Source organism: Electrona antarctica (assembly GCF_951216825.1).
Source record: "Electrona antarctica genome assembly, chromosome: 9".
In the NCBI taxonomy this organism is placed as follows: domain Eukaryota; kingdom Metazoa; phylum Chordata; class Actinopteri; order Myctophiformes; family Myctophidae; genus Electrona; species Electrona antarctica.
Window position 1 is genome coordinate 22167473 of NC_136790.1, and position 24529 is coordinate 22192001.

A 24529-nucleotide genomic window follows, 5' to 3' on the forward strand; every position below is an offset into this window, starting at 1 on the left:
CGATAATACAAATCTAAACCTTTTTGTAAAAAGAAAAATCTTGTTTCAAAAAGATTCTGCCTAACGATGATGGGTTTCTGAACTGCCCACAGCCCTCCTATACACAGACTGAGTAGGGGAAAAAATGCCATTTTACCATGATTATTATGAGGACCTATTATATAATATGAAGATAGATTGAAAAGTGGTGAAGTCACAAGTGGTCCTTTGATGATGATATATTTTATTTGAATTGCACTCAGTGCTATAGCCTATAGTAAAAAAAAAAAAAAAAAAGTTCAAGACATAGGGTTAAAGAAATATCAAGCACAACAGGATATTGCAGCTTACAGTAAATACACAACAATAAACATAGGCTACATTCCTTGCATTGCGCAGCCTTCACTGACTCATTGCTTCTAAATGGTTTTACCTTTACTTTACCTTTCTTAACCTGTATAGCCTATATCCTATCTAGTAATCCTGTACAATCTTGTTACTTGTTGACCAATTAGCCTACTATTGTTAGCACGGTGGGCAGACGAGTTACGCCAATTAACGTTTCACTGCTTACCTACTGTGTATGTACTTAGGCTACTTGTGACAAATAAACCTCTCACTTCACTGAATCTTTAAAGTGGATGGGATTCATTTTTTATAATCATCACAAGACATCACCGTGCGCATTCAATCTTCAACAACAACTCACTGGAATACAGTAGCTGGAATTTCAGACTTTATTTCCTACATTTAAGATACGACCACCCGGTGGTCACTTCAGACTTCAGTGTAGCAGCACCCAGGAGTCAAGACGGTGATGAGCTGCGCTGCCACATCACATCGTTGGCGTATGTAGGCTACGCGCTGCGGCTGCCAAACTAAAGCCGCAGTGATGCAACATAAAACGTATTTTTTTTAAATTATACGCATATAACTTATTTCCCACCACAATCTCGTATCTAATAGCCTACATTCTACATGTAGGTCTATACCCGTATTCGCTGCCATACCATGACAGCATAGGCTAATGGGTTTTTACCAAATCGCATTTCATTATACATTTTTGCTTTTTACCTTTTCTGCTGACAAAACGAGGATTCCTGCGTGCTACTGCGCGCTGGTGATCGGACGGATAGTCTTTACACCGGCGGTCTGGGCTCAGCATGTGATCACCTCCACACAGAATGTCTGTCTCAGCTTACATCCGTCACTGTCACACTGTCAAAAAAGTCCCCCTGCTGGGACCGCTGGCACCGCTCTAGTCGTCGGGGTGGGGGCTGTCCTTGACGACGCTGCTGAGGTCCACTGGTGTCCTTCCAAACCAAACCGAAGGTGTGCCTCTCAGCCTCTCTACGTCATAATTTTTCCTACCAGTAGTCCGGACTACAGCCGTTAACGTTGATAAACGAGCCTATGGTAAACATAGTACACTCAACTACCGATTAAAAGCTCTGGTATCAAGGTGCTCAATGACACAGCTATAGGCTACTATAGCACAAGAAACTGTAAACAGTGTTGTCAAAGTGGGACCCTTGATCTCAAGGTCAAGGATGTTCCAGGGAGTCCCCAGCTAAATTAGAACCAAATGGACCCTTGTTGGTCCACTACCACAGTCCACACTGTGAAAAAGAAAAACAACTTTTGGGGTTCCTTGCACATCTTTTGAAAAGGGGATCCACAGGATAATATGTATCAATCTGGCAGTTATGAATAGGTTTGAGAACCACTGCTTATGGATACATGGAAAAAAGCATAATTCCAACCTAAAGGCTTAAGAGAAAATACTGGCTAGAGAGGCAGACGAATAAAAACACACAATACAAAATGTTAAACTATGTTATTCTTTATAACTTCAATATAACACATTTGAGTACTGTTGTTGCTGCAAAGACAGCAGAATTTCCCTCCAGGAATCAATTGAGGTTTATCTTATTTCATATTTTTTTTAATTGGTCTTTAAATACAAAGACAAGATCGCTATGTCTAAGAACAGTGACATACATATACCATTATAACTACTTTGAGGAACCCCAATAAATAAAGCCTGCTTAATAACGGGTTCCTTTTAATTCCCCCAAAAAGTTGAAAGTATAATTGCATATGTTTAAAGCCTCAGTCATTGGCTTTAGATCAGTAGTTCCCAACCTGGAGTCCAGGGCCCCTTGATGGGTGTCATTATATTATCAAAAATACTCTACATTTTTGAAGATTCATCAAAAGTTTAAAAATAGTTTCACTATTTGTCGTACGAGAAGTATATGTTGAACTACACACATGTTTGAACTACACACACACACACACACACACACACACACACACACACACACACACACACACACACACACACACACACACACACACACACACGCACGCATGTACAGGCTGGAAGCAGGGCTCCAAAGTAAAAAAGGTTGGGAACCACTGAATGGCACACAGCTTATTAAAATTAAATGAACCCTCGCAATGCATTGCATACCACTGAGAAAAACCCCATACATAACTGATCTATATATCTTATGAGGCTCAAGGCAATAATTCAAACTTTTACCTGGACGTGTCCTTCACTTATTTCTGTATCTGTGTTTCATCAATTCTGTGTCGGCACATTCAAAAGACGCATGTGCAAATTAGGGTGCCCAGAACTGTTCTTTTGAGGGACAGAAGTATCACTTGTGTGGGACAGGGGGGACGGGATGGGTTATAATAGCAACTTTTTACTCAAATGCCTTGATGTCATTCGACCATGTAGGCCTAATAATGCCTATCATTTTGTTATTAAACCCCTCTGATGTCTCACATTTTGTTTTAAATGCAAATTCTGGTCATGACTCATGGGGTGGTATGGCTGACTTGGTACAGTAGCCTAGGGGATATTTCTCATGTTATTTTAACAGGCTTAATAACACATCTTGCAGGAAGACAATGAGACAGCTTTACAACAGAAAGCCAACTATTAGAGGAATTAGGGCATTTGAGCACTGATGCCTGCCAGTCACAATGTGGGACACAGCCTCAATTTGTGGGACTCCTGAAAAGTCCTGGAAATGAGGGACTGTCCCACGCAAAGTGGGACATCTTCTGATCACCCTAGTCTAGTACAAATAGAAGTTTGAATCATGCCATAAGAACTTCTCTATATTTCATATGTCATGTTAATTTTCTCCCCTGCACACGCATACATGCACCTTTAAATAAAATATTATTTATTATTATTAATATGTTTGATTCACTGTGACGCCTACAGGCTCACCCAGAGTGTGTGAGTGTGTGTGTGTGTGTGTGTGTGTGGGGGGGGGGGGGGGGGGGGGACCGGGGGGCCCCAGGGCCCAGGGCTAGGCACTTCACACATGGGTCAAAGGGCGTGTCACAGTGCAGACTGAGCAGCCAATGGAGTTAGAGCAGTGGTCAGAGCAGCGAATGCTTGCGGACGATGAAGTCTGAGAAAAGACAGAATGAACACAACATCCAGTGTTTGTGGGAAGGCACAGATGATGCATGCACCGTCAGTAGGTTTGCATGTGCTGTATAGATCTGTGGTTCTCAAGCTGGGGTCCTGGGAGGGACACCTCCAGGGGCCTTTGAGGGTGTTCCAGGAGGTCCCCAGCTAAATTCTTGATAGTTAGGAACCAAAGGGACCCTAAAAAGGTCTGTAACTCTGAGAGTGTACAAATTGAACAATATTCTCAGAGTTATGGGGGTCCGTGGCCTAATGCATACCAAACTGGGGGGTCCTTGGAAAAATAAAATAATGTTTAAGAACCAGTGGTATATATTAGTGTTTGTCTGCAGAAGGCCGTAGGTGCTGATCCAGTTTCCAGTGTCTGACCGATAGTGGTTTGGCACATTCACATTAAGGCTTTATCTTCCATAGCTGGAACAGACAATAAGCAAAGACACAGTAAAACATTGATTAGAAGATTACAGTCAATTTACAAGAGAGCACACAGGCTTTCTCAAGGACACTATTTTCCTCAAGCCCGTCTCTTCTGCACACATTTCAGATGAAATGTCATGATGCTGACTTTGTCTGTTGGATCAAAACTTTTATTTTCTAAATTATGTTATTTGCTGTTTTAAAGAGAACGCCTTTATTTCCATTGTCAAAGCCCAATTAGGCTGTGGTTATAGGGAGACATGGGCCAATAAACTACTATAGTGTGATTTATACGTAGTTGGGCACCGGACAAAAATAGCACTCACTCTGATGTTGAAGCCCAGTAGGTCGCTGACCACGGCGGAGACAGCAGACAGGATAACCACTTTAGTGATGTTGTAGATCAGCGGGTTCACAGTCAGACCCAGCAGTCTGAACGGAGTGTCAAGCTCCTAGTGCATGATGGGAAATAAATAAGTTGGGTCAGTGCTGGAGCAGCGACAATGTGCAATGATTTCATCTTTATCGACTTTGAGGGCAGAGGCCACGGAACTAAACATAACTAGTGGGATGGGAGGGGGAGGTTTTGTACAATGTTAACATTATTTCGGTCATAGGCCATATCTGATGTTACTCACTGATACCAACATGAATCGTCAAAAGATCACATTAAGTATATCATCAAAATATGTCACTATCAATCCACATCCTTTTAACTTCGGAACTGCCTGCAGGTCCAGTTTTGCACAGTCCTGTTATACAGCAATATCACATATCAAAATCAAATCAAAAGCATACCATTAAAAGGAAGCATTCCGCTCAGATAATACGCTAACCTCATCTGACCTGCCCCCAAGGCTAGACAAGATCCAATACAGTGGCCTGGGCCGTGGCTCAGCGGTCCAGGCACCTTGGCCGGTAGCCCAAGCCTAGCAGTGTGCCGTGGGCTCGACTCCCGATCCAGACGGCCTTTACTGCATGTCACCCCCCCCATCTCTCCCCATGTCCTGTCAGCCTACTGTCTGTCCCGCCATACAATATATAAAATGAAGGCAAAAGCCACAAAAAAAATTTAAAAGATCCAATACAGTGGAATTCATCCTTACTTTCATTAGTTTAGTAGCGAGTTTCAGAACGTTGTTCACAATGTTCAGCTCCTCCTTCTTATTAGGCTTCTTTTCCATCTTGAGATACAAGTTAATCTGAATAGAGAGAATGTTACACACAGAGGAGTGTGTATGAAGAATACACATACAGATAAGTAGGCATAGTTATTTCCATTAAAAAAAGAACATACTATACTACAGTATCCATGAAGAACAATTACAAAGACCCCCTAATAATGAATATGTATTTGGCCGTACACCCCCATGTGAAAGTATTTTGTGGCAGGGAGCACCACACATGATTTTTGAGGTTTAAAACATTAATACAATACAATACAATACGTTTAAAACATTTAAACGTATTTCACATTTTGTTGTTAAAACTGGTAAAACTGTGGTGGTTAAACTCTCATTATTATTATTATAAGATGATGCTGGTGACCAAAACATTCCAATGAATGTACACAGTTGATGTTCTCGTTCATTTCAATCTCTTAAAATATGTCTTTGGTTTTGTATCCTGGCTTTCTAAGAGACTTATAATATCTGTTTGGGTTAGAACTGATTACAATAACTTTGTACTCATACATCATTTAAATCATTTTAGAATTGATATTGGTCAATTCCAAATATCAATGTATTCTGAGGCACCACTGGATTGGTGTCATGGCACCCACTTTGAGAAACCCTACTGAAACTGTCTGTCTGTGTCCCTTTTGTGCCATATATGGAGATCTCTGCATGTCTGTCTCAGAGCCATAGAGTAAGACATTGAGGGGGCAGAAAAGAGCCTGGTCACGTGGTTCATGTACTCGCGCAAGTCCATAGACTCCAATGCATTCCGTCAACATCTGGTTGTCCCTTTTAAAGGGACAAACCAATAGAAGTCTATGTAGAAGAGCCTGGCCCCATGAAATGAACGGAGTTGTCGTAACTCTGTCTTACTCTATGGCTCTGGTCTGTCTGTCTGTCTACTGGCATGAGCATATTGGTTGGATCGGCGGTTCTGGACAACCTCAACACGGCGGGCACCTGTATCAGCTGTATGCAATCAGCTGTATGAATCAATGTTGTGGTGTCACAACACTGCAGCATTGATTGCATACAGCTGGCCTACATGGCACTTCTCTTGCCTATATATGGGCATAATGGGGTTTGTTTATGGTTATGTCAGAGTGACGTGGTCGTGGTCTGCCGGCCCGCCGCCGGTCCTCCTTCAAGCCAATTTTAATACATAAATTAGGATATTTGAAAATGTATGAAGATTTTTCAGGTAAACGATTGTGCCGAGTATGCAAAAATAATTGAGATCAGCTCAAATAATCGCAATCTTCCTACTTCCAGGTTGCACAGCCGTACCTGTTCGGTGAGCAGCACAGAGGCATTGCTGTATTTACAGTTGGTCTGAGATCCCAGCGTGGCCAGGCGGAGCAGGAACAGGATGAGGGCTGAACCCCACAGCATCAGCTCCCAGTTGTTCAGAGAATCCAGGAATGTCTGGTGACTCTTTAGAAGCTGAGGAACGCACACGCACACGCACACACACACACACACACACACACGTAAGATGATATCAGAACACACACGTAAGATGATATCAGATCACTTATAATAAACCACTACACATTGTCTGGAAGCCAGAGGTAAGTTCAACAGGGTACTGTTTGTGTGGTAACGTTCACAAGCACGTGTGGGGAAAACAACAACATTGCTTGGTTTGGTTTTAGATTAAACGCTTACAAATAAATGGTCAATGGGTGGAGAGGTAGTGTTTGGCAAATCTCCAAAGGGGGGGATCAGGAAAGGATGACGGTAGGACTGAGCAATATATAATTGTTGGCCTTGTTTTCTCAAGCGTCTTACAATTTTGGACCAAATATCTAAATATTTTATTGTGATGATAACTTACTTTGTCTTAAAAAAAAATCCCAATTTTCTTTTTTGTTGTTGAAAATAGCAAGTTACGTTACGTTGTGAGCTAAGCTTGTAGATCACAATATTACGACATCCAAAATTACAGATTACTGCCCAGTCCTAGATGAAGGCTCATGTAAAACTAAACTTAACAAAAAAAACTCATTGCAAACAATATTCTTGAATTCACCTCAGGAGTTTGATGAAATACAGCTATGAGAATATCAGTCACATTTATTTATTTTTTACTAAAAACAATCACATGTTAAAAACCATGTATTCACTAAAACTAACAGACTCTGGATGCGTGTTCCCAAAATAACTGTGTTCACTATTCAGCCATGATTTCCTCTGCGAGGAAGACGGCTGGACTGCTGGAAACTAAGTACTATTCTATTGAATTAGTATCATCTCTAATCAGATTAATGTGATCATTTCTGGCAGACATGGCTGACCTTAGCACATATGATGAAGGAAATGGAAAGGGCAAGGAGGAAGATGGTGGAGACGATGACATCGACCGAACGCTGGGGTCCTCGTCTCTATATTGAACAATAATGAAGTCGATGAGAAGAACAAACAAAAATGAAACACCATGATCGCCCTCTCGTGGCCAGAATAGTTTACTACAGGAGCATTTAATAGGGGGGGGGAAAGCAAACCTTGAGGAAGGACCGTAGTGACAACCATATCTTTATGTTCTGTACTTTCTTCAACCGGAAATGTGGGATTTCAGACTTCTTGGCCTTTCGTGCCGAAGTGATGTGGCTGAAGAGCTTGGCGAACAACAGTCTCTGTTAATGGAAAAAGAAAGATTTGATGTATTCCAACTAGACTCAACCAGAATGATGCAAATCAACTATAATTGACATCGTATAAAACGGCGAGAAGAGCACCTTGCTCTGATCTCATCTCTTTTAAAGATTGCGTACAATGTTAACGTGTGCTGAGTTTTAATTAGATAGGATGCACAGTCTCTTATCGGCGAGGGAACGAGTACAGGGTGCAAACACGGTAATGCCGTGGATTCAAATTGGATTAAAATTAGAACCATAATCACCTTATTGCGGAGTATGGGGCTTGTACAAGGAATTTACTACTAGCACCCGGAAAAAACAAGAAAAGAAAAAACAAACGTTTACAGTAATAGTTAGCCCAAGTTCACAATGGGGCACTGGACATACAAGATTCATATTAGGTCAGTATTACATAATAAGAACACACGCATAAATGGTAAATGGTGCATTTATATAGCACCTTTATCCAAGCATGGACAACAGACAACACACAAAGCATAATGATTATTGCTTTAATTTTGAGAAAGTATTCTAAATAGGATGAATAGAGTACCTAAGTGCAGGGGAGTGTGCACTTTAGCCAGGATGGTGAATTTGTAGTTTTGATTAGCATAAGTATTTTTTTATTTATTATTTTTTCGTAGAAATGTTGGATAGCAAGCGTAGAGTAGTAATATTACATGTTGTAATGCATGCAGTTACTCTTGAGTCCAGCTTAAGTCATGTACTGTAATATTACTTTTTAAAAGGAGTAATAACGCAACTAGTTAGTTATTATGCTTCCTCAGTAAGTTGCCTAACACTGTACGTCACACTTATCGCTCACCTGTTTGTAAGTTCTCTCGGCCACGCACATCATAAAGAAGAAGAGGCCGGTGAGACAGAACCTCTCCACCGTGGTAACGAGGAGGAAGGCGTAGGCCACGGCGTCCGGCCGTCCCATGGCCGTCCCCACCAGCTGGATGACGTTGTGGGAGGTCAGGCGCGACACATCCAGGTGCTGGGCCAGCCGGAACGCAAAGGGCAGCAGCGATAGGGTGGCGGTCACCAGCCCGCCCAGCACCAGGTATCCCATGCCCTGCTCTACGGACTTCACCTGAGAGTGACATGGCATTTATCACACACTAAACAGGAACAGAAATGAGAATCGCTAGACCAGAGGTGTCAAATCCTTCTTCAGAACAGAATTCATGAAGTGAAACTTGTAGGCACAGTATAACAGAGAGCAAGGTTGGGGGAAAAAACTCTGTGGGCGAGCATGTGCGACACGTGCATGTGTAGAGCTGTTCTGGCCTACATGAAGCCTACGTATAAAATAGAAATCCCCCAAAGGTCTAGGTTGGATAAACAAGCATCATATATTCTTAACAAAAATGTGGAACTTCCAGTCGGCATGGATCAGGCAGTCTCAATAGATTCTTAGCAGTCATCCTAAGAAAATATAAACCTTTCTGCAATTATTCCAAATTGAAGGCAGATTTTACCCACCCGGCACCAAATGACCTTGAAACAAAACTTTAAAAACAAATTTAAAAAAAGCATAATATATGTATATTATATATCTAATTGAATAGATAGTTAATAGATCAACTATTTACATATGAGTTGCATATTATGTATTAGAAGTGTACCCGTGTGAGGATGATCCCACTGATCTCCAATACTGACATGTCTGTTTTCTTGCAATCGCCTTGCTCCCAGATTATAGCGCTGACACGATCCCTTGAAGGATGGCACGCATGCAGCCAAGACAGCTGGCCCTGCGAAGAGACACAATACATCAGCCGCAGGATATATATAGCCTGTCTGTATGTGTGTGTAAGTATACTGTATGTGTAAGTATACTGTCTGTTTCTAAGGTGTACATGTCCCAGACAGGTTCATGGTGTGTTACTGTGCAATAATTACATTTTAAGAGTAGTGTTTGTGGCCCGGATGGTTAGCTCAACCATCCGGGTACCTAGGCTGCTGAGCCAGACATTAACCGGCGTGCCTATTTTGGGCATGTTATTATAGGTGAAAATTATCAATAATCGCCTATAAGTGTTACATATAGGGCTCTACTATATTCCAATAGCAAGCATTGCAATAGAGTTTTTGTTCAAGTGTCAGGTTTATAAAAGTACAGTAGAATGAACATCAACGTTTCTCATGACATGCCATTGAAGGAACTCACTACAGTGATTCCCTGCTGCAGGCTGTCATCGTCATCGCTGCTCAGAGTGGTGGTCGTGGGCATGGTGATACCCGTGTTGTACCTGCCCTCTCCGTCGCTGTCAGTGCTGCCCGTGGAGCCGGAGTCAGGCCCTTGCAGAAGGGGTACAACAGTTAATCAAATTGATTTTAGGGGTGCACGATTATGAAATAGTAACCGATATCCAATCTCCGATTAGTTGCGGGGTCATATCTGCCGATACCGATTCTGACCGATTCCGATATTAACGAATTATGCTGCCTTCATTAGAAATACACAAAACAAAATATCTGTGCAAAAAAGCATGACACATTAACAAAGTGGTTAATCAGTTTGTTGATATGTAATAAATCTAAAAGAATATTTAAAAACTGCACTTCACTTATTGATTATTCAATTAATCGAAAAGGTAATGGAAAGAACAATCTCTAAGAAAAGGATGGATAGTTGCAGCAATGCAGCCCTACCTTGCAGAAGCTCCTCCCACATGGTGTCATCGGTGTCGGAGGCGGGCCGCGAGCTGCTGCTGGGCCTGATGAGGCGCTCCAGTTCACGAGGTTTCATGTTTGTGTCCTTAGCCACGGCACCACCTCCTTCCTGCTTTCACATTACAATTTAGGCATTTAGCACGGTGGTTCTCAAGTGGAGTTCGGGGACCCCCAGGGGTCCCTAATGGGTGTACCAGGGGGTGCCAAGTTAAATTTGTTAACATAGCATAATATAGAATCTTCTTGTAGCAGATCTACAAGAAATACCATGTAGAGTATTGGTACAATATTAGTCAAAAATATCAATAATGGTCAAACATAGTGATATTCATATTGTTTGAGAACAATATCAATACAAGTATAACAATATAAGTCTGAGACTTGGAGAACAACCAGGATGTGTACCTGAAGTGAAGTTTTTGGCATTGAGTGGAGACTTCTCTTCCTGAGGACAAAAGCAGAGGAAGGGCCGCCAGCAGTGACACGTCTCTCTGGCTGAGTTAGGGGACGAACTATTTTGACTTCATCTTCCTCCTCCCCATCCTCACTGGAGAGCTCGTCAGATGCCCCAAACCCTGACTTTCTATTGGGCTGTGAGAGCACAATAAAGAAAGAACACTGATGGCAATGTACTGTAGGAGTGCAGCGGTTAATCAAACTAATTTATTTATTTTATTATGAAAAATAAATGATTTTACTAACAAGACACAGTTGTGATTTGGGGGAATAAAACACCCCAAGACTAGGAATGTTGCTATTTCTATTTCACACAAGCAATATTTGTTTCTATTGCTATTGACTGACCTGTCTGATCTAGAATCTAGATACTGTATGTAAATGAATAGACCTGTAATGTACTACATTACTACTGTATGCCTACAAGTATATTCATCTCACAGATTCACTCTAATCTACTCTATACAAAAGTACCGTAATATCAAAAAATGTGTTTTACAAAAGTCGGCCTCCTGGTGGTGCTATAAAAGGCAGATGTGAATAATGCATGTCAAAGGTTTGTCCTTGGCCTCTAGGGAGTGTGAATGCAATGTTTCACGTGCAGTTATAGGTAAAAATGTGAAATTCTGCCTCATGGTGGTGCTATAACAGGCCGTTAGCTGTACACAGACTGACTGACGGACACACACACGGACACACACACAAATGGACGGACGGAGTGCAAAACATACTCTCCCCATGCCTTCGGCTGGTGGAGACAACAAGCAAAGGTCAACCACTGGAGTAAGCAACTTTAGGTATGCTGTCTATACCTTTTACTGTCCTTTAGCAGCCAGGCTGCTGACTTGCTAGCTGACAGCAGCTCCAAAAATGAAATTCTGGACCTACAGATCAATATATGTGGTGGCTGAAAGAAGTTAGTTTCATGCTCTGCTTCCCGCTACATTGTAGATGTAGAGAGTGCCAACCCAAAGACGGACCGTACCCTTCTCTCCTCGGCTCTGTATATCCTCTGGTTTTCTTCCAGCTGCCAGGGCTTCAGTAGCTCAACGCCATCGCTGTCTTCCTTTCCATCTGCTTTTTTCAGTCCTCTGCCCTTCCTTGGCCTGCCAAGAGAGACAATAATACATGAGAGCAAACACTGCTGGCAAGCCATGGTCAAAGTTCCAACCTAATACCGCAAGGCTGGCGGGAGTAGGCCAGAGGCTTTGTTGCACGGCAACAATGGACCATGGGAAACGTGAGTACATCTGTGTGCATGGACACAATAAGCCCTTTAGAGCTCTTTGTCCTTTAGGTGAAAAGAGATTGGAAGGAAGCCAAATAGCCTGGCCAACGTGAAGAAAAACTTTAATTATGCCATTACTAAAAACGAGCATAAACCTCATCTCCTCCTAGGATATTGTATGACACTGACACTTCTAAACGTGGGGTCCTTGAAGGCACACCGGGGGTCCCCAGCTAAAACGATTGATGACATTATCACATTTACAGTGTAGACTGGGGTCCCAGAGATACAAATTGTAACAAATGGGGGTCCTATACAATTTTAAATTAAAAAGGTTGAGAGTAACTGCTGTATGAGATGTGCATTTCTCCATGTGCCTGGCAGTGGGAAGTTGATATTATATTGCTGTCGGGCAGAAACCATGTATCTCCATATTTTTTGCCATTTTTCTCCCCAATGTAGTCATTATGCCAATTGATTCCTCCCCACACTCATGTATGTGTTGTCACTGCTGTTGTATCCTGCTGACTCACCTACCAGTGAGGAGCCCCCACCGGGAGGTTGACAGTTGTCGCCCCAGCCCGTGTGACTAAATAATAACAGATTCCACAATACAGTGGATCCATTGGATTTTTTACCCATTTCCTGACATGTAATGGCTTTGGACAAAGACATAGAAAGGTAGACGCCTCATTCGCCGCTGCAATTCTTTGGAGCGACCTGTATCGAACTGACAGCGGAAGTGCATTATACAGTTATATGGACATGAGAGTTATATGGACATGAGTGTCATGGCGGCGTCCAGTCACGTGACTCCTTTCATTACGTTCCTTGGCACCAATGCAGAAGCTAGCACTCTTGAGAGCATTGGCCCCAGAGCCGGAAGAGGCGTCTACCTGTCTATGGTTTTGGACATACAATGCTTCTGCCTGACAGTGACGATTTCCAAAGTGTATGCAGTGGCCCACCTCCGGCGACGCGATGGGCTGGTGCTGCTGGTGCTGGCAGCTGGGCTGCCTGAGGGGCTCCTGCTGGATTCTGTTGACACAATCTGGCAGTGCACGGTTCCCAGCAGCAGCATCAGACACATGGGCCCAAACACCTCACTGGCAGTGGCCCCGGGGACCTCCAGGTACAGCACTGCTGCTGCCACTGAGCACAGGAAACAAAAGGAAAAGAGAAAAAAGGGGGAAAAAGCTTTCAAATTGGAATTATAATTTGTTTATCATTAAAGAGCCCGTCATTACTGCAGTATGCTAACCTCTGACAGTTACATTGTGTACATAATACTCTGCACCTCAATGAAAGCAACAGTGAAATCATATATTTTTGACCATGATACTGTCCCAACCACCAACAACATCTGTACCCTCAACATCTGCTCATCTGTCAAAAATCTTGGTGTTACCCTCGACAGCAATGTCTTCACACTAGACAAACACATTAGCTCTAAAATTTATTTCAGTTAAGACTCTTGGTCGAGGTAAAAGCCTACGATGGATAGAGGGTCCAAGTGGTTTAGAAAAACTGTATAAACAAATCATTGGAATGATTGAAAAGAGGGCAGTCAGTGTGGTCTGAGCATCATCAGGGTCTATGGAGCTTAACCTTGCATGAAGTACAGCACCAGAATGCACCAGCAGATGTACTTGGATGTCACCTGGATCCACCACTGGAAGAAGAATGGGAAGAGCAGCACTCTGACCAGACCCTTGCGAGTCAGAGCAGTCCACTGGCTCTCTGGCTTGGCCTTGCTGAATGTGGATCCTGACAGGGAAAGGACCATTCTTTAGTTTTGTGATCAGTGGATTGTGATAAAACACATACAGCTCATACAAGAGTGTTTACAGATGTAAATAATGTTCATTCAGAATATGACATAATGGGATAACACTGTACCTCTTACTAAATCAACATCAATGAGGTCTGGCTTGATGTAGCCTGTCCTCTTTGGCTTGCTGTCCATGCCCTGGATGGAAGGCATTTGGAGGAGTTATTATACAGACATGGGGAAATGGTAATGCAGCGACACATGGACCCTAATGGGTCCATTTGGTTCCATTTGTACACTCTCAAAATTAACATTGATTTTGCAATATAAATTGGGTCAGTTGGTATTTTTTATATTTTAAAATATTGAAAATAAGTTTCCATCGTCATACCGATAATAAATAGGCTAGTCCTACTGTAGGAAATCAGAGTATGATGTACTGCTAAACATAATCGATTGATCATTAAAATAAACATGATCTAAAATGGATTCTGCGTCTTGCTCAAGCCTCGAGGACATACTGTATACTCTTGAAAGAGAAACAAACAGAAAACAAAATTCTGACACTGACGAAGGCCTGCGCGCCGAAACACGTTTGTCTGGTTTGACTGCTGCTGCGGATCCTCAACATTATAAAACAAGACTCTTACTACGACTGAGAGTGCGGATTTTATTCTTTTTCTATATGTTCTCTTTGAATCTGCACCCAGAGCACACGCCTGAACCTTTAAAAAACAAGACTCTTACTACGACTGAGAGTGCGGATTTTATTCTTTTTCTATATGTTCTCTTTGAATCTGCACCCAGAGCACACGCCTGAACCTTTAAAAGAGCGAGCGAGCCTTTTCCCTTGAAGTGAACTATATACTCTTGATGACCAGCATGAATCAAATGTCTTACATTCAGTTCGGCCTGTCCCAGAGACTTCTCCCATACTTGTTGATCATAGGCACCAATCTGTTTCAAGGACAACAAGTTTTAGTTTTTTCTCACAGTCACATTTGTTTATTAAGTAAACTGTAAACAAGATTTTCAAAAACTGTCATTTATTTTAACCCTAACACTTGATGATGATTGAAAGTGGAAAAGCATCTGTCATTTTAGATTTTATACGTTGGCTTAAAAAGCAGATATACAAGCCCACAGCGCTCCACACTAATCACACACCATGGGGGGTGCAGTCAGTCACTAGCGTTCTACATCAGTTTCCGTAGTGTAGTGGTTATCACGTTCGCCTCACACGCGAAAGGTCCCCGGTTCGAAACCGGGCGGAAACACATTTATTTTCTCTTGATTCATTAAAAATGGAGGAGTCAGGAGGACCCTGATGTAAATAAGTCGTAGTGCTTTTTCTGGTTTTATCTTCGAATTTGTATTGACCTGTACTTATTTCTTTGAAATGTACCCATTCTACAAATTGTTAATACAATTTTCAATCAATCATCACTTCATGCCGCGTTGCGAGCTTGTACATCTGAGATCTCTGCTATTTGTGTTTAACTTTAAAGTGTGAGAACTACTGATTTTGAAGGCATTTAGAATCTGCGTTTACCTTCTCCTGGTACCATTCTATTCTCGCCATTGTTGCCATTTAATGCATGGACCCTCTCGCTGTCAGCTCGTTTCACAGGACAGCGCGCAGTGACAGGAAGAGTAGGTGGACTAGAATGGGACTGCACCACAATAACAATGATCCACACTTTATCACACAACAATGGACAGAACAGCACACGTGAATCCGGCCCCCGGAGTGACGAGATAGGAGAAAACAGCACGCACAAACAAAATGCGCTGAAAGAAAACAATGGTCAACAACTGTCTACAACCAAAAAACACTAACTCGTTGGACAAAGTTAGACAACTATTAAACAAGCAGTCATTTGCACATTTGCAAGTACAGTGACCAGGAAATGTGTTTATTTTTAAGCAACAATTTACCTGGAGGCGCAAACGGTTGCAGCTTGAAGTTATAAAGTGGAAGAGATTCATGTCAGAAAGCTGTGAGGTGATGTCGTCGTTCAACTGACTGACTGGAGCGCTGCGGCTGCGTTGTTCTCGCCATCGATGTACAACTGTCTGTCTGCAACGCTACCAACGCTTCAAGGACAACGCCGCGGTGAAGTTTTGAGAGTTTATTTCCATTCGATTTTGTATTTCTTTTCCTTTTCTTTCTTTTTATTTAAGTGTCCGAACTCCTCCGACTCGGCTTGGTCCAGCTTGGTTCAGTTGGTTGTTGTTGGTGACTTTCACTTCCCTTTTCCGGGGTTTTGCTTTGTTTACACGTTTCCCTGAAGTTGTGCGTATTCTGCGTAATGAAGCCAGCCAATCACATCACATCACCATGCGGGCGTGTGTGTGTGCGCGGCAGCGCGGGCGTGAATGGAATGCACGGTGCAAGATGAGACAGTGCTCCCGAGATGATGGATGGCTGGCTGAAAGGTGAGTTACTTAACTCACAAGAGCATCATCTACACTGGAACTATTTTGTTATCAAGCAGTCACTTATGTGCTTATCACACTAATTGTCAAACATTTTAATTCCAAGGGACCCCTTACGTTTGGTATGCATAGGCCACAGTACACCAGCACCGAACTCTGAGATCAATTTGATTCCATATGTACACTCTCAGACTAGAGTTTAGTTCCTCCTAAATCCTAACTACCAATAATTTGGCTGGGGAGTGGGGACCCCTGGAACTCACTCAAGGACCCCCCTGGGGCCTGGTTCCGCTCCCTGGACCCCAGTTTGAGAACATTATCAAATCAATGAGGCACAGGGTTAGCCACCATAGAGCCTGCCCAGCAGTGCCCACACTTCTTGAAGCTTCTTGAACCTAAAAATCAGGCTAGCACAGGGTGGTATGTATCCTGACAACCTTACCAAACACATTGCAGCAGGCAAGAGGCAACTTTTTTAGCAGACTAAAACAATAATGCATTTTCTTGTTGTACGTGTATAAGCGGATTGTTTGTTTCATAGTATACACCCCCGTGGCCTCATCTGTGTGACCTCATCATTGTAATTTGTAGAGCTACAGAGATAATGTGAGGTGAGGTCAAAGATGATGAGCGAGCTACTTGACAAACTAGTCTTTCCACGACTGAGCAAAAGGTTCTTCTCGACTTTGCAGTGCAGGTTGCAGCCTGTGATCGCTCGTGGTGGAAAGTATCCTAGCCTACTTAAGTAAATGTTTTGAGTGTATCAGTACTTTAATTGAGTACTCATATTTTTGGATAGATATACTACACTACATTTCTTCATTCTGGGGTCTTCCTTCAGGGGTCGCTACAGCGGATCATTCTGTTTTCACCAGCTTCTGTTCTCTGCATCTTCCCCAGTCACTCCAGCCACCTGCATGTCCACTTTTTGTTTCACTCTGACTCCACTACATTCAAAGACAACGCACATTTTGAGCTTGTAGATCTACTATTTTCAATATTAGTGAAAATTCCTGGAAAATCTTTGAATTGTCTACATTTTTAACATTAATGACCAACTTTGTACTTTTGAATACCTAAATATTTTAAAAGCATGTACAATCCATCCAGTACTTTCAAGTACAAATTTGCGGAGCAACTTTCACTTATTTTTGAGTAATATTTGACCAGTATTGGAGTAGCTGTATACATTGACTCAAGTACTAGGCTTGAGCCTACTTTGTCCAGCACTGCCTGTGATCATTTGTCATTGGATTCCTGAGTGTCCATCTGCGGCTGCGCTTGGTCAGCTGCACACATAATCTTCGCCTTAACTTTCTTGTTGGAAGAGATGATGAAGAAGGGGCTGAGAAACGCATAGCAAGAAGAGAAGAATACTCTCATATCCGCCACCACCGGTGACACCTTGGCCACAGTCAACATGTAAATCCAGATGACGTTGTCAATGCCGAAGAACACCGCGTACAGAACCACCAGGGTGACCACTGCTTTGGCAGCTCGGGTCTCCGCGCCTCCGCCCTGCTGGGGCCGACGGATGCTCTTCATCTGGAGGCTGTGCCGGTGAAGGAGAAGTAGGATGTAACTGCAAAAAGAATGCGAGCACTCATCATCACAAACAACATGGTTTTACCAGGTGCACGTGAAAGACAGTTTTGCGGGTGCACAACAACAACAGCACTTGTGTGACTTGTGAGCCTTCCTCAGGAATTCTGGAAAGCTCACCTCAAAACACAGTCACCCCGGGTGTATATCCGGCGGAACTGCTCAGCCTGGTATTCCTAAACGTAACCTAAGTAAACTATGCTTAAACGGGTAAACCTAACGTTATTCCTAGCCTTAACCTCAGTAAAACGGTGACAAAACCTAACCCTATTCCTAAACGTAACCCCAGCTATGCCTAACCCTAAACTTATTTCTAACCATATTCTCAGTAAAACAAATACAAGAATATAAGAACCGCCCCACCGAGTGGTCGGCGTGAGGTCAAGCATTCCGGATGAGGAAGGTGTGATCTTAGTTTAGGAGGTAAGTAGGATGTAAGTACCTGCTGGAGCCCAGCATCAGGGCCACGAAGGCAAAGTCCCTGGCAGAGACCGCCGCTCCGTTGATCACATACGAGAGGTAGTCCCTGAAATCCACGTGGCAGAAACCTAGGTTGAGGGTGAAGGCCGGCACCGTGCCATTCCTTGGAGCGATGGAGAAGAACGGGGCTGCGATGCATATGGCCATGTTCAGGAGCCAGAGCGCCGCGAAGGTGGGCAGGATGAGGGAGGGGAGCACTGCCTTCAGCTTGGACAGACAAGGGCCACCGGCAGGGGAGAGGGTCACCGCCTGGAACCAGGGTTATTATAGTTAAAGCTGTATTATGTCACTTTTTAGTGAATAAATAGTGTCTAAAATGTTATTTTGTCCTATCTGTATGGTAGGGAATGTTAATTAATACAATATAACTAAGGCAAGCTAGATTAGCTCAGCCGTGTTGTTAAAATTGCAGGACTTGCGCAACACATTGTGAGCTTGTAAGTAAGTAAGTAAATTTTATTTATAGAGCACATTTCACAGACATCATAGTCACAAAGTGCTTCACAACAATAAAAACAAAACATGTCAATGGTAGTAAAAGTAAATATTAAGAATAAAAAGAAGAATAAAGCAAAGAAAAAGAAGACAGAGCAAATGGCACTGGTAAAAATCAAGAAATCAGGTCGGCTATTTCACAATTTTTCTATTGTTGAATCTCGCCCCAAAGCTAAAACTAACACTGTTTAAAACTAACCAAACTAAAACTACGGATAAGTATTTTCCAAAAATAAGAACTACACTAATAATAAACTTAACTGAAAACAAAAAGTAAAAAACGAAATAAAAAATAAAGGAAAAATGAAAAACCAATATAAGCTTGCCTGGAACACACTGAGCATGCAGGTGATGCAGACGGACAAGGCGCGGGCGATGCGATAGGCGTAGATCACCACTTTGCAGCCAGGGTCGTTTAGCAGGTCCCTGAGCCCGAACACGGTCATCGTCTGGGGTACGCAGCGTGTCAGCAGCAGCATCAGGTTGGCGAAGACCAGGTGGCCCAAGATCATATCCACAGGGGGGAGCTTGCGTTCAGTGTAAACAATGTTGCAGTAGGTCAACAGGACCACTGTGTTCCCCAGAGTACCCAAACCGGTTTGCAAGAGGAAGGAGACCCCTTTGATGATCACACACAGATCCATGACCTCCTAGCCCTGCATGGACAAATCAGACACAGAACATTTTATACCATTATGAATACAGCATGTTGGGTAAATTGGGATTGCACGTTTGATGCAAAACCACAATGGACAGTGAAGTATCATCATTGTCATTTATTGTGACACATCATTAAAAAAGATCTTCTAGTTTGAGTTGTTCTTTTTTCCCCCCAATACATCAACAGAGGATGCAAATTCAATGTTATGTTAGATATACACACACAGTTAGCTTTGATCCTATAGGAGATCAACAAGAAATAGCCTACGTCGAGATGGCGCAACAAGTCAATTTTGAATCACTGTAGAATATTGTAGATGGGGTAAAAAAGACTACTGTATGTAAACAGGACAAGTGGTTACTGAAAATAAATAAAAAATACAGATACACTAAACAAACATCATCCCAATTGACATGCCAAACTGCTAGACTATTTCAACATCACATTTACAAAACCTCCCAGTTAAAATGAAGACCCTACCTGAACATGCAGGTGATAATGAAACGTACCATGCAAACTGTAATAGTGCATGTCATTTAAATTTATAGTCTCCCGTGCCCTAGAGAACATAGGGCAACATTACACAATTCATCCCACTCCTTCCTAAATTAGGGGCATGTATGCAAAGAAGTGAGTCAGATTGTCCCAGAGGGCAAGTAAAACAAAACAAAAAACAAACGGCACAATATATTTCCTAGCAGGTTGAAGATGAGATGAGAGCTTGAGCTAAAGGAGAATAGCTCTGAGTTTAAGATTTGAAATGTCTTATGTCACATGTGTTGCGTAAGAGAATATTCACTATCAGAAATAGAGTGGAGTTGATCTATTATGTGTAGATCTATTCCTGTGGGTACATTACATTCCCCCTTTAGTGCCAACATTTCTTCATAGAGATACAATTTCTGTCAACAGCTCAGTAGCAAACCTTTGATTATTAGATCTCATATTGCAGTGTTTTACATCACATTTTACTTTGTAAACACTCCAGAGAGTATCAATCAAGCAGAAACTCATGTTTATTTATTCATTTCAAGAAATGGCCTTTTGTTTTTTGCAAATTAACTATTCCCTATTGTTTTCCCACAGAGTATTGTCACCATTTGAATGGACGGTGTGTTCAATTATTATGAAGTTAATCATCATAATTATTACTATCATGTCACGATCACGTTTGATCCTTCTTATAATGCTAATGTAATATAAATGACAAGTATGGATGTTTAGTTTCAAACATTGTATCCAAGTCTCTTTCATAATGAATGGAGCAGCTCCAGGCTGTACAGCAATACAGCACCAGAGCTTCTATTCTATGCTCTGTTTTCCAGATTTGCGAGGGTTATGAATGTTCATAAATACTAATTAGGTTGCCCTTGGTCATAAGACTAACATAGCCTACTGTATGTCAGTCTTCTATTTGAGCAGTATGCTCTTTTAAGTACTGCAAGTTTGTATTTGAATTACAGGAAAAAAGTAAACTTTCTGACATAAATTTAGAATAAAAACAATTCTCTACAGAGAGCATCCACGCCACCTCAAAGGTTATTGTGTGTGGTTATTGTTGATGCCCGACTAAACAGTCTGATGATACCAAGAATGAGCCACCAAGAGGATTCTTGCAAACACAGCTGGTTCTTGGCTTTGCTCTCCCATTCGACACAAAGGAACAAGGCAATTAGCTGCAGAACAATGGATGTATGTTGTAATTAATGGCATTGGGAAATCAAGCTGGTCTTAATTTCTTTGCTCTGTGCCTGAATGGAGGATATTGGTCTATATCAGCAGTTTATATAATCTTCATATTTCTAGCTATGGCCAAATGTAGTGATTTTAATGGCTGCAATCATTTGCTCATTTGCAAAAGTAAAGCTACTTTCTGACTAGTTGCTTCATTTGAGAGGCTTATATCAGCTTTTGGAAATAAATGTTCAGAGGTTTTGTTAGTATCCCATGTGTTATTATATGTTTACATGTTCATCAGCTAATTAAAATGGCAAGTTCATACATGTTCTCCTCATGGGACCCCATCATAATTCACAGAGGGCTCATTTTCCTCCTAGCATTTATTAATTGTTGAATTCAATGTTTTTCATAGCTAATTGAACATACTTTAAATGATGTTCAGCTAAGCTGCAGGCGGCAGGATATTGTTGTCTACTGGGACAGCATAGTGAAATTGTTTTTCTTTTTGGCTGTAGGTTTCTTTTACGTTCTGACTTGTGAGCATAATGAGCTTCACAACAGATTAAGACATGTACATACATATAGAAGAACTATAATGTTGTAATTTGAGAATCTTTGTCAAATCTAATCTTGCTAAATCTATTCCAACATTTTAATAGACAGATTTCAACTGTTTGTCATTCATTATTGTGTGAAGCACATGATTGACTAGAGTCTTTGAATGGCTCAATGTCTGTGCCTTGTTCTATTCCACATTAATGAAAACATATACTGTACCACACAGTCATAGCTCAGTTCATCAAGGCAAAGCAAGGCACTTTCATTTGTATAGAACCAGCAAGCAACAACATGCCAATTCAATTTGCTTCACACAAAACATTAAGAAAAAACACATTATAAAAGGACATTTGAATACAATAAAAAATGGCCAAGAATTAAGAGGTTAGAACAGAAGAATAAGCTAAAATTAAGAAATAAAGAGAATAAAATAAATATCAGTAAAACAACATTCTCCTGCCTCCTGCATTATGTGCAAATTCAAAACGCGTGGTATGCAAGGCCGTTGAGTGATATCCAACGAGCACTTCTGAACTCTGACACTTAGAAAATAAATCACTTGCAAGGAATTTCTTGACAGGAAGTAGCTCATATCATATCATATCTACGGTAGATTCTTATGAAACAAACACTTTGCAGGATAATAATAATAATTCAAGCTTTTCGTACAGCTGCAATGTTGGTGAGTTTAGCGTTGTTTTAATACATTCAGATAGGACCTTTCTGTTTGGATGAATATGGGCTTTGCTGGCAAGATGGATGCAGTCTGCATGTGGTCAATAGTGTAGATAAGGTAGTCCCTGTCCTGTAAGTAGGATGCAAAACAACATAGGCCTTCTACTGTGCCAGAAAGTACCACCTAATTTCCCAGCTGGTCAAGTAATATTGTGGGCGAATGTGTCAAATGCAGCACTGTGATCCAGTAATATTAACTAGGGCTGTTCAGTTGTTGAAAATGACTGGAGTCAGCCAACAGCAAGGGTCAGTCACACACGCATTCTTCGGTATATGACGATTAGGGCAATTGTCTTGGTTGTATAATTATTAAGTAGCCTTTAAGACCTGTGGCTCTCCAGATTTTGAAAGTGAAATATCCCTTTAACATGAGAGAGCTTGATTTACAAGTACACACCCTGGACATGATGCTAGTAGGTTGAAGGACCCCCAATCCAAAGCAGGGAGGCATTGGATGCCATTTTACATGCCATTTTCGTTGGACCTCCCTCCTCCCAGTCAGGGCGGACACTATAACCACAAGGCCACTATATTATTTGTGGTTGCTAAATCAATCATTTCCCCATAAATGTATTTGTGACAAGGTACTGCACAATATAATGGTCATAATGTTAGTGGGACACAACACATAAACATGTCACTATTGTCTAAAACTGATCTTATAATTGATCCTGAAATTAGATGCAGTGGGCATAAGTAAATCTTAAGGCAGACATCAATATTGAATCAATACTCAATTGTCTGTAATTTGCTTGATTTAGAGGGTTTTATGTAGCCTTATCATATGAATCATCTGTATGGTAGTTTTCTCACTACCATCTCCACTGGGAATATTGTTGTTTCATCATGGCCTAATGAATTGTGGGATGAGTATTCATTATCTATTCCCAGGTGTAGGATGCATCATGGCTGGCTTCAGTAGTCTATGCTTAAGTCCTTACATGACTTAAATCCCATATTGTATTGCAAAATTACATAATAATAAAACTATTGCCATGTCAACCTTATCATCATGACAATGTAATAAAACTGTCTTCTATCATGTAAAGAATGGAGATGTTCTTAATAGTATCATTCCACTTTCCTCCACAGGAAGGTGCTGTGAGACTAGTATCTCTATATAGAACAGATTTAGGTGTGTTGGTTTTTAAATGTAAAGATGAACCAGATTTCAGGGTTTGTCACTTGATAAAGATGGTGATGGTATTTTATCTACAAATGTACATAGCATATTGTATTGTATATAAAACATATATTTTCTTTTAAAGAATTCCCCATTCAGTGCAGCAGTACAGCTGAGATACAGCTTGCACCTGTATTAAGTGAGGAATGTAATTTCTTTCAGTCAATAGAGGTCCAAGCTGTTGTTATCCCTTCATTAACAGTTACATTTTCTATGTCATTGTTGAGCAAGCTGGACCTTTGTGTCTTGCAAATGAATCCCCCCTTTAATTCTCTCCTTCTATTTGAGATCTGTCAATGCAGCGTGCGTGCGCGTGCGTGCGTGTACGTGTGTGCGCGCACGGGGGGGGGGGGGGGGGGGGATGCTGGTGCAGTCATCTGTATTGATCTCAGGTAATTGGACGCTGAGAGAAGGGGAGACTAAAGTCAATGAACCATATATAACAACAGATCCAACAACAAGTGGAGTGTCTAGCAGTATAAGAACACAGCAATTTGACTAGTGTGATAGAGAGGGACCAGCATGTGACATGTTTGTGTATGTGGGGGTAAATTCACTCCAAATCTTCTGCATTCACATCTGTCTTTTAACGTTTGAGTTATTCTTCAAGACAGAGTAGTCCTGAGTCTGTATTAATGTGTGATTTTACATAATCTGCCTGTGGTGTGTTAAACTCTTAAGATTCATCTACAAACTCTCCCCCGGAGGAATGCAATCCGAGGAGCTCTGATGGATGTAGGAAGATGGCTTTAAAATAATAGCCCAGACAGAAACCCAACCATGAAAACCTTTATGTATGAAAAGATTTTACTCTATGGAAAATAGAGTTTGGACAGAGAAACAACAGACTTAAGGTATATCAAAGTTACTTTTATCTTAAATTCGGATT

General features: G+C 41.6%; 2 protein-coding genes across 3 annotated transcripts; both read right to left on the reverse strand.

Moving 5' to 3' along the window:
* Positions 1 to 1848: 1848 nt before the first annotated feature.
* phtf1 (putative homeodomain transcription factor 1) lies at positions 1849 to 16063 on the reverse strand. Of its 2 annotated transcripts, none has more exons than XM_079509568.1 (18): positions 15746 to 16063; positions 15360 to 15480; positions 14708 to 14764; positions 13936 to 14005; positions 13645 to 13803; positions 13005 to 13188; positions 11794 to 11914; positions 10758 to 10943; positions 10332 to 10464; positions 9847 to 9977; positions 9302 to 9430; positions 8497 to 8766; positions 7536 to 7667; positions 7329 to 7415; positions 6319 to 6474; positions 4960 to 5055; positions 4180 to 4305; positions 1849 to 3850 (listed from the first exon to the last, which is right to left on the reverse strand). In XM_079509568.1, the coding sequence occupies exons 2-18, from the start codon at positions 15396 to 15398 to the stop codon at positions 3830 to 3832; spliced, it is 2097 nt and encodes a 698-aa protein (XP_079365694.1). In that variant the 5' UTR covers positions 15399 to 15480; positions 15746 to 16063; the 3' UTR covers positions 1849 to 3829. The 2 variants fall into 2 exon arrangements, with proteins under 2 accessions (XP_079365694.1, XP_079365695.1); XM_079509569.1 differs by having other exon boundaries at positions 10332 to 10461; positions 15746 to 16062.
* A 1422-nt stretch (positions 16064 to 17485) lies between these two features.
* ora1 (olfactory receptor class A related 1) lies at positions 17486 to 19467 on the reverse strand (the record flags this gene model as incomplete). Its single annotated transcript, XM_079509571.1, has 3 exons — positions 17486 to 17828; positions 18291 to 18577; positions 19150 to 19467. The coding sequence occupies 3 exons, from the start codon at positions 19465 to 19467 to the stop codon at positions 17486 to 17488; spliced, it is 948 nt and encodes a 315-aa protein (XP_079365697.1).
* Between the last annotated feature and the right edge of the window lie 5062 nt (positions 19468 to 24529).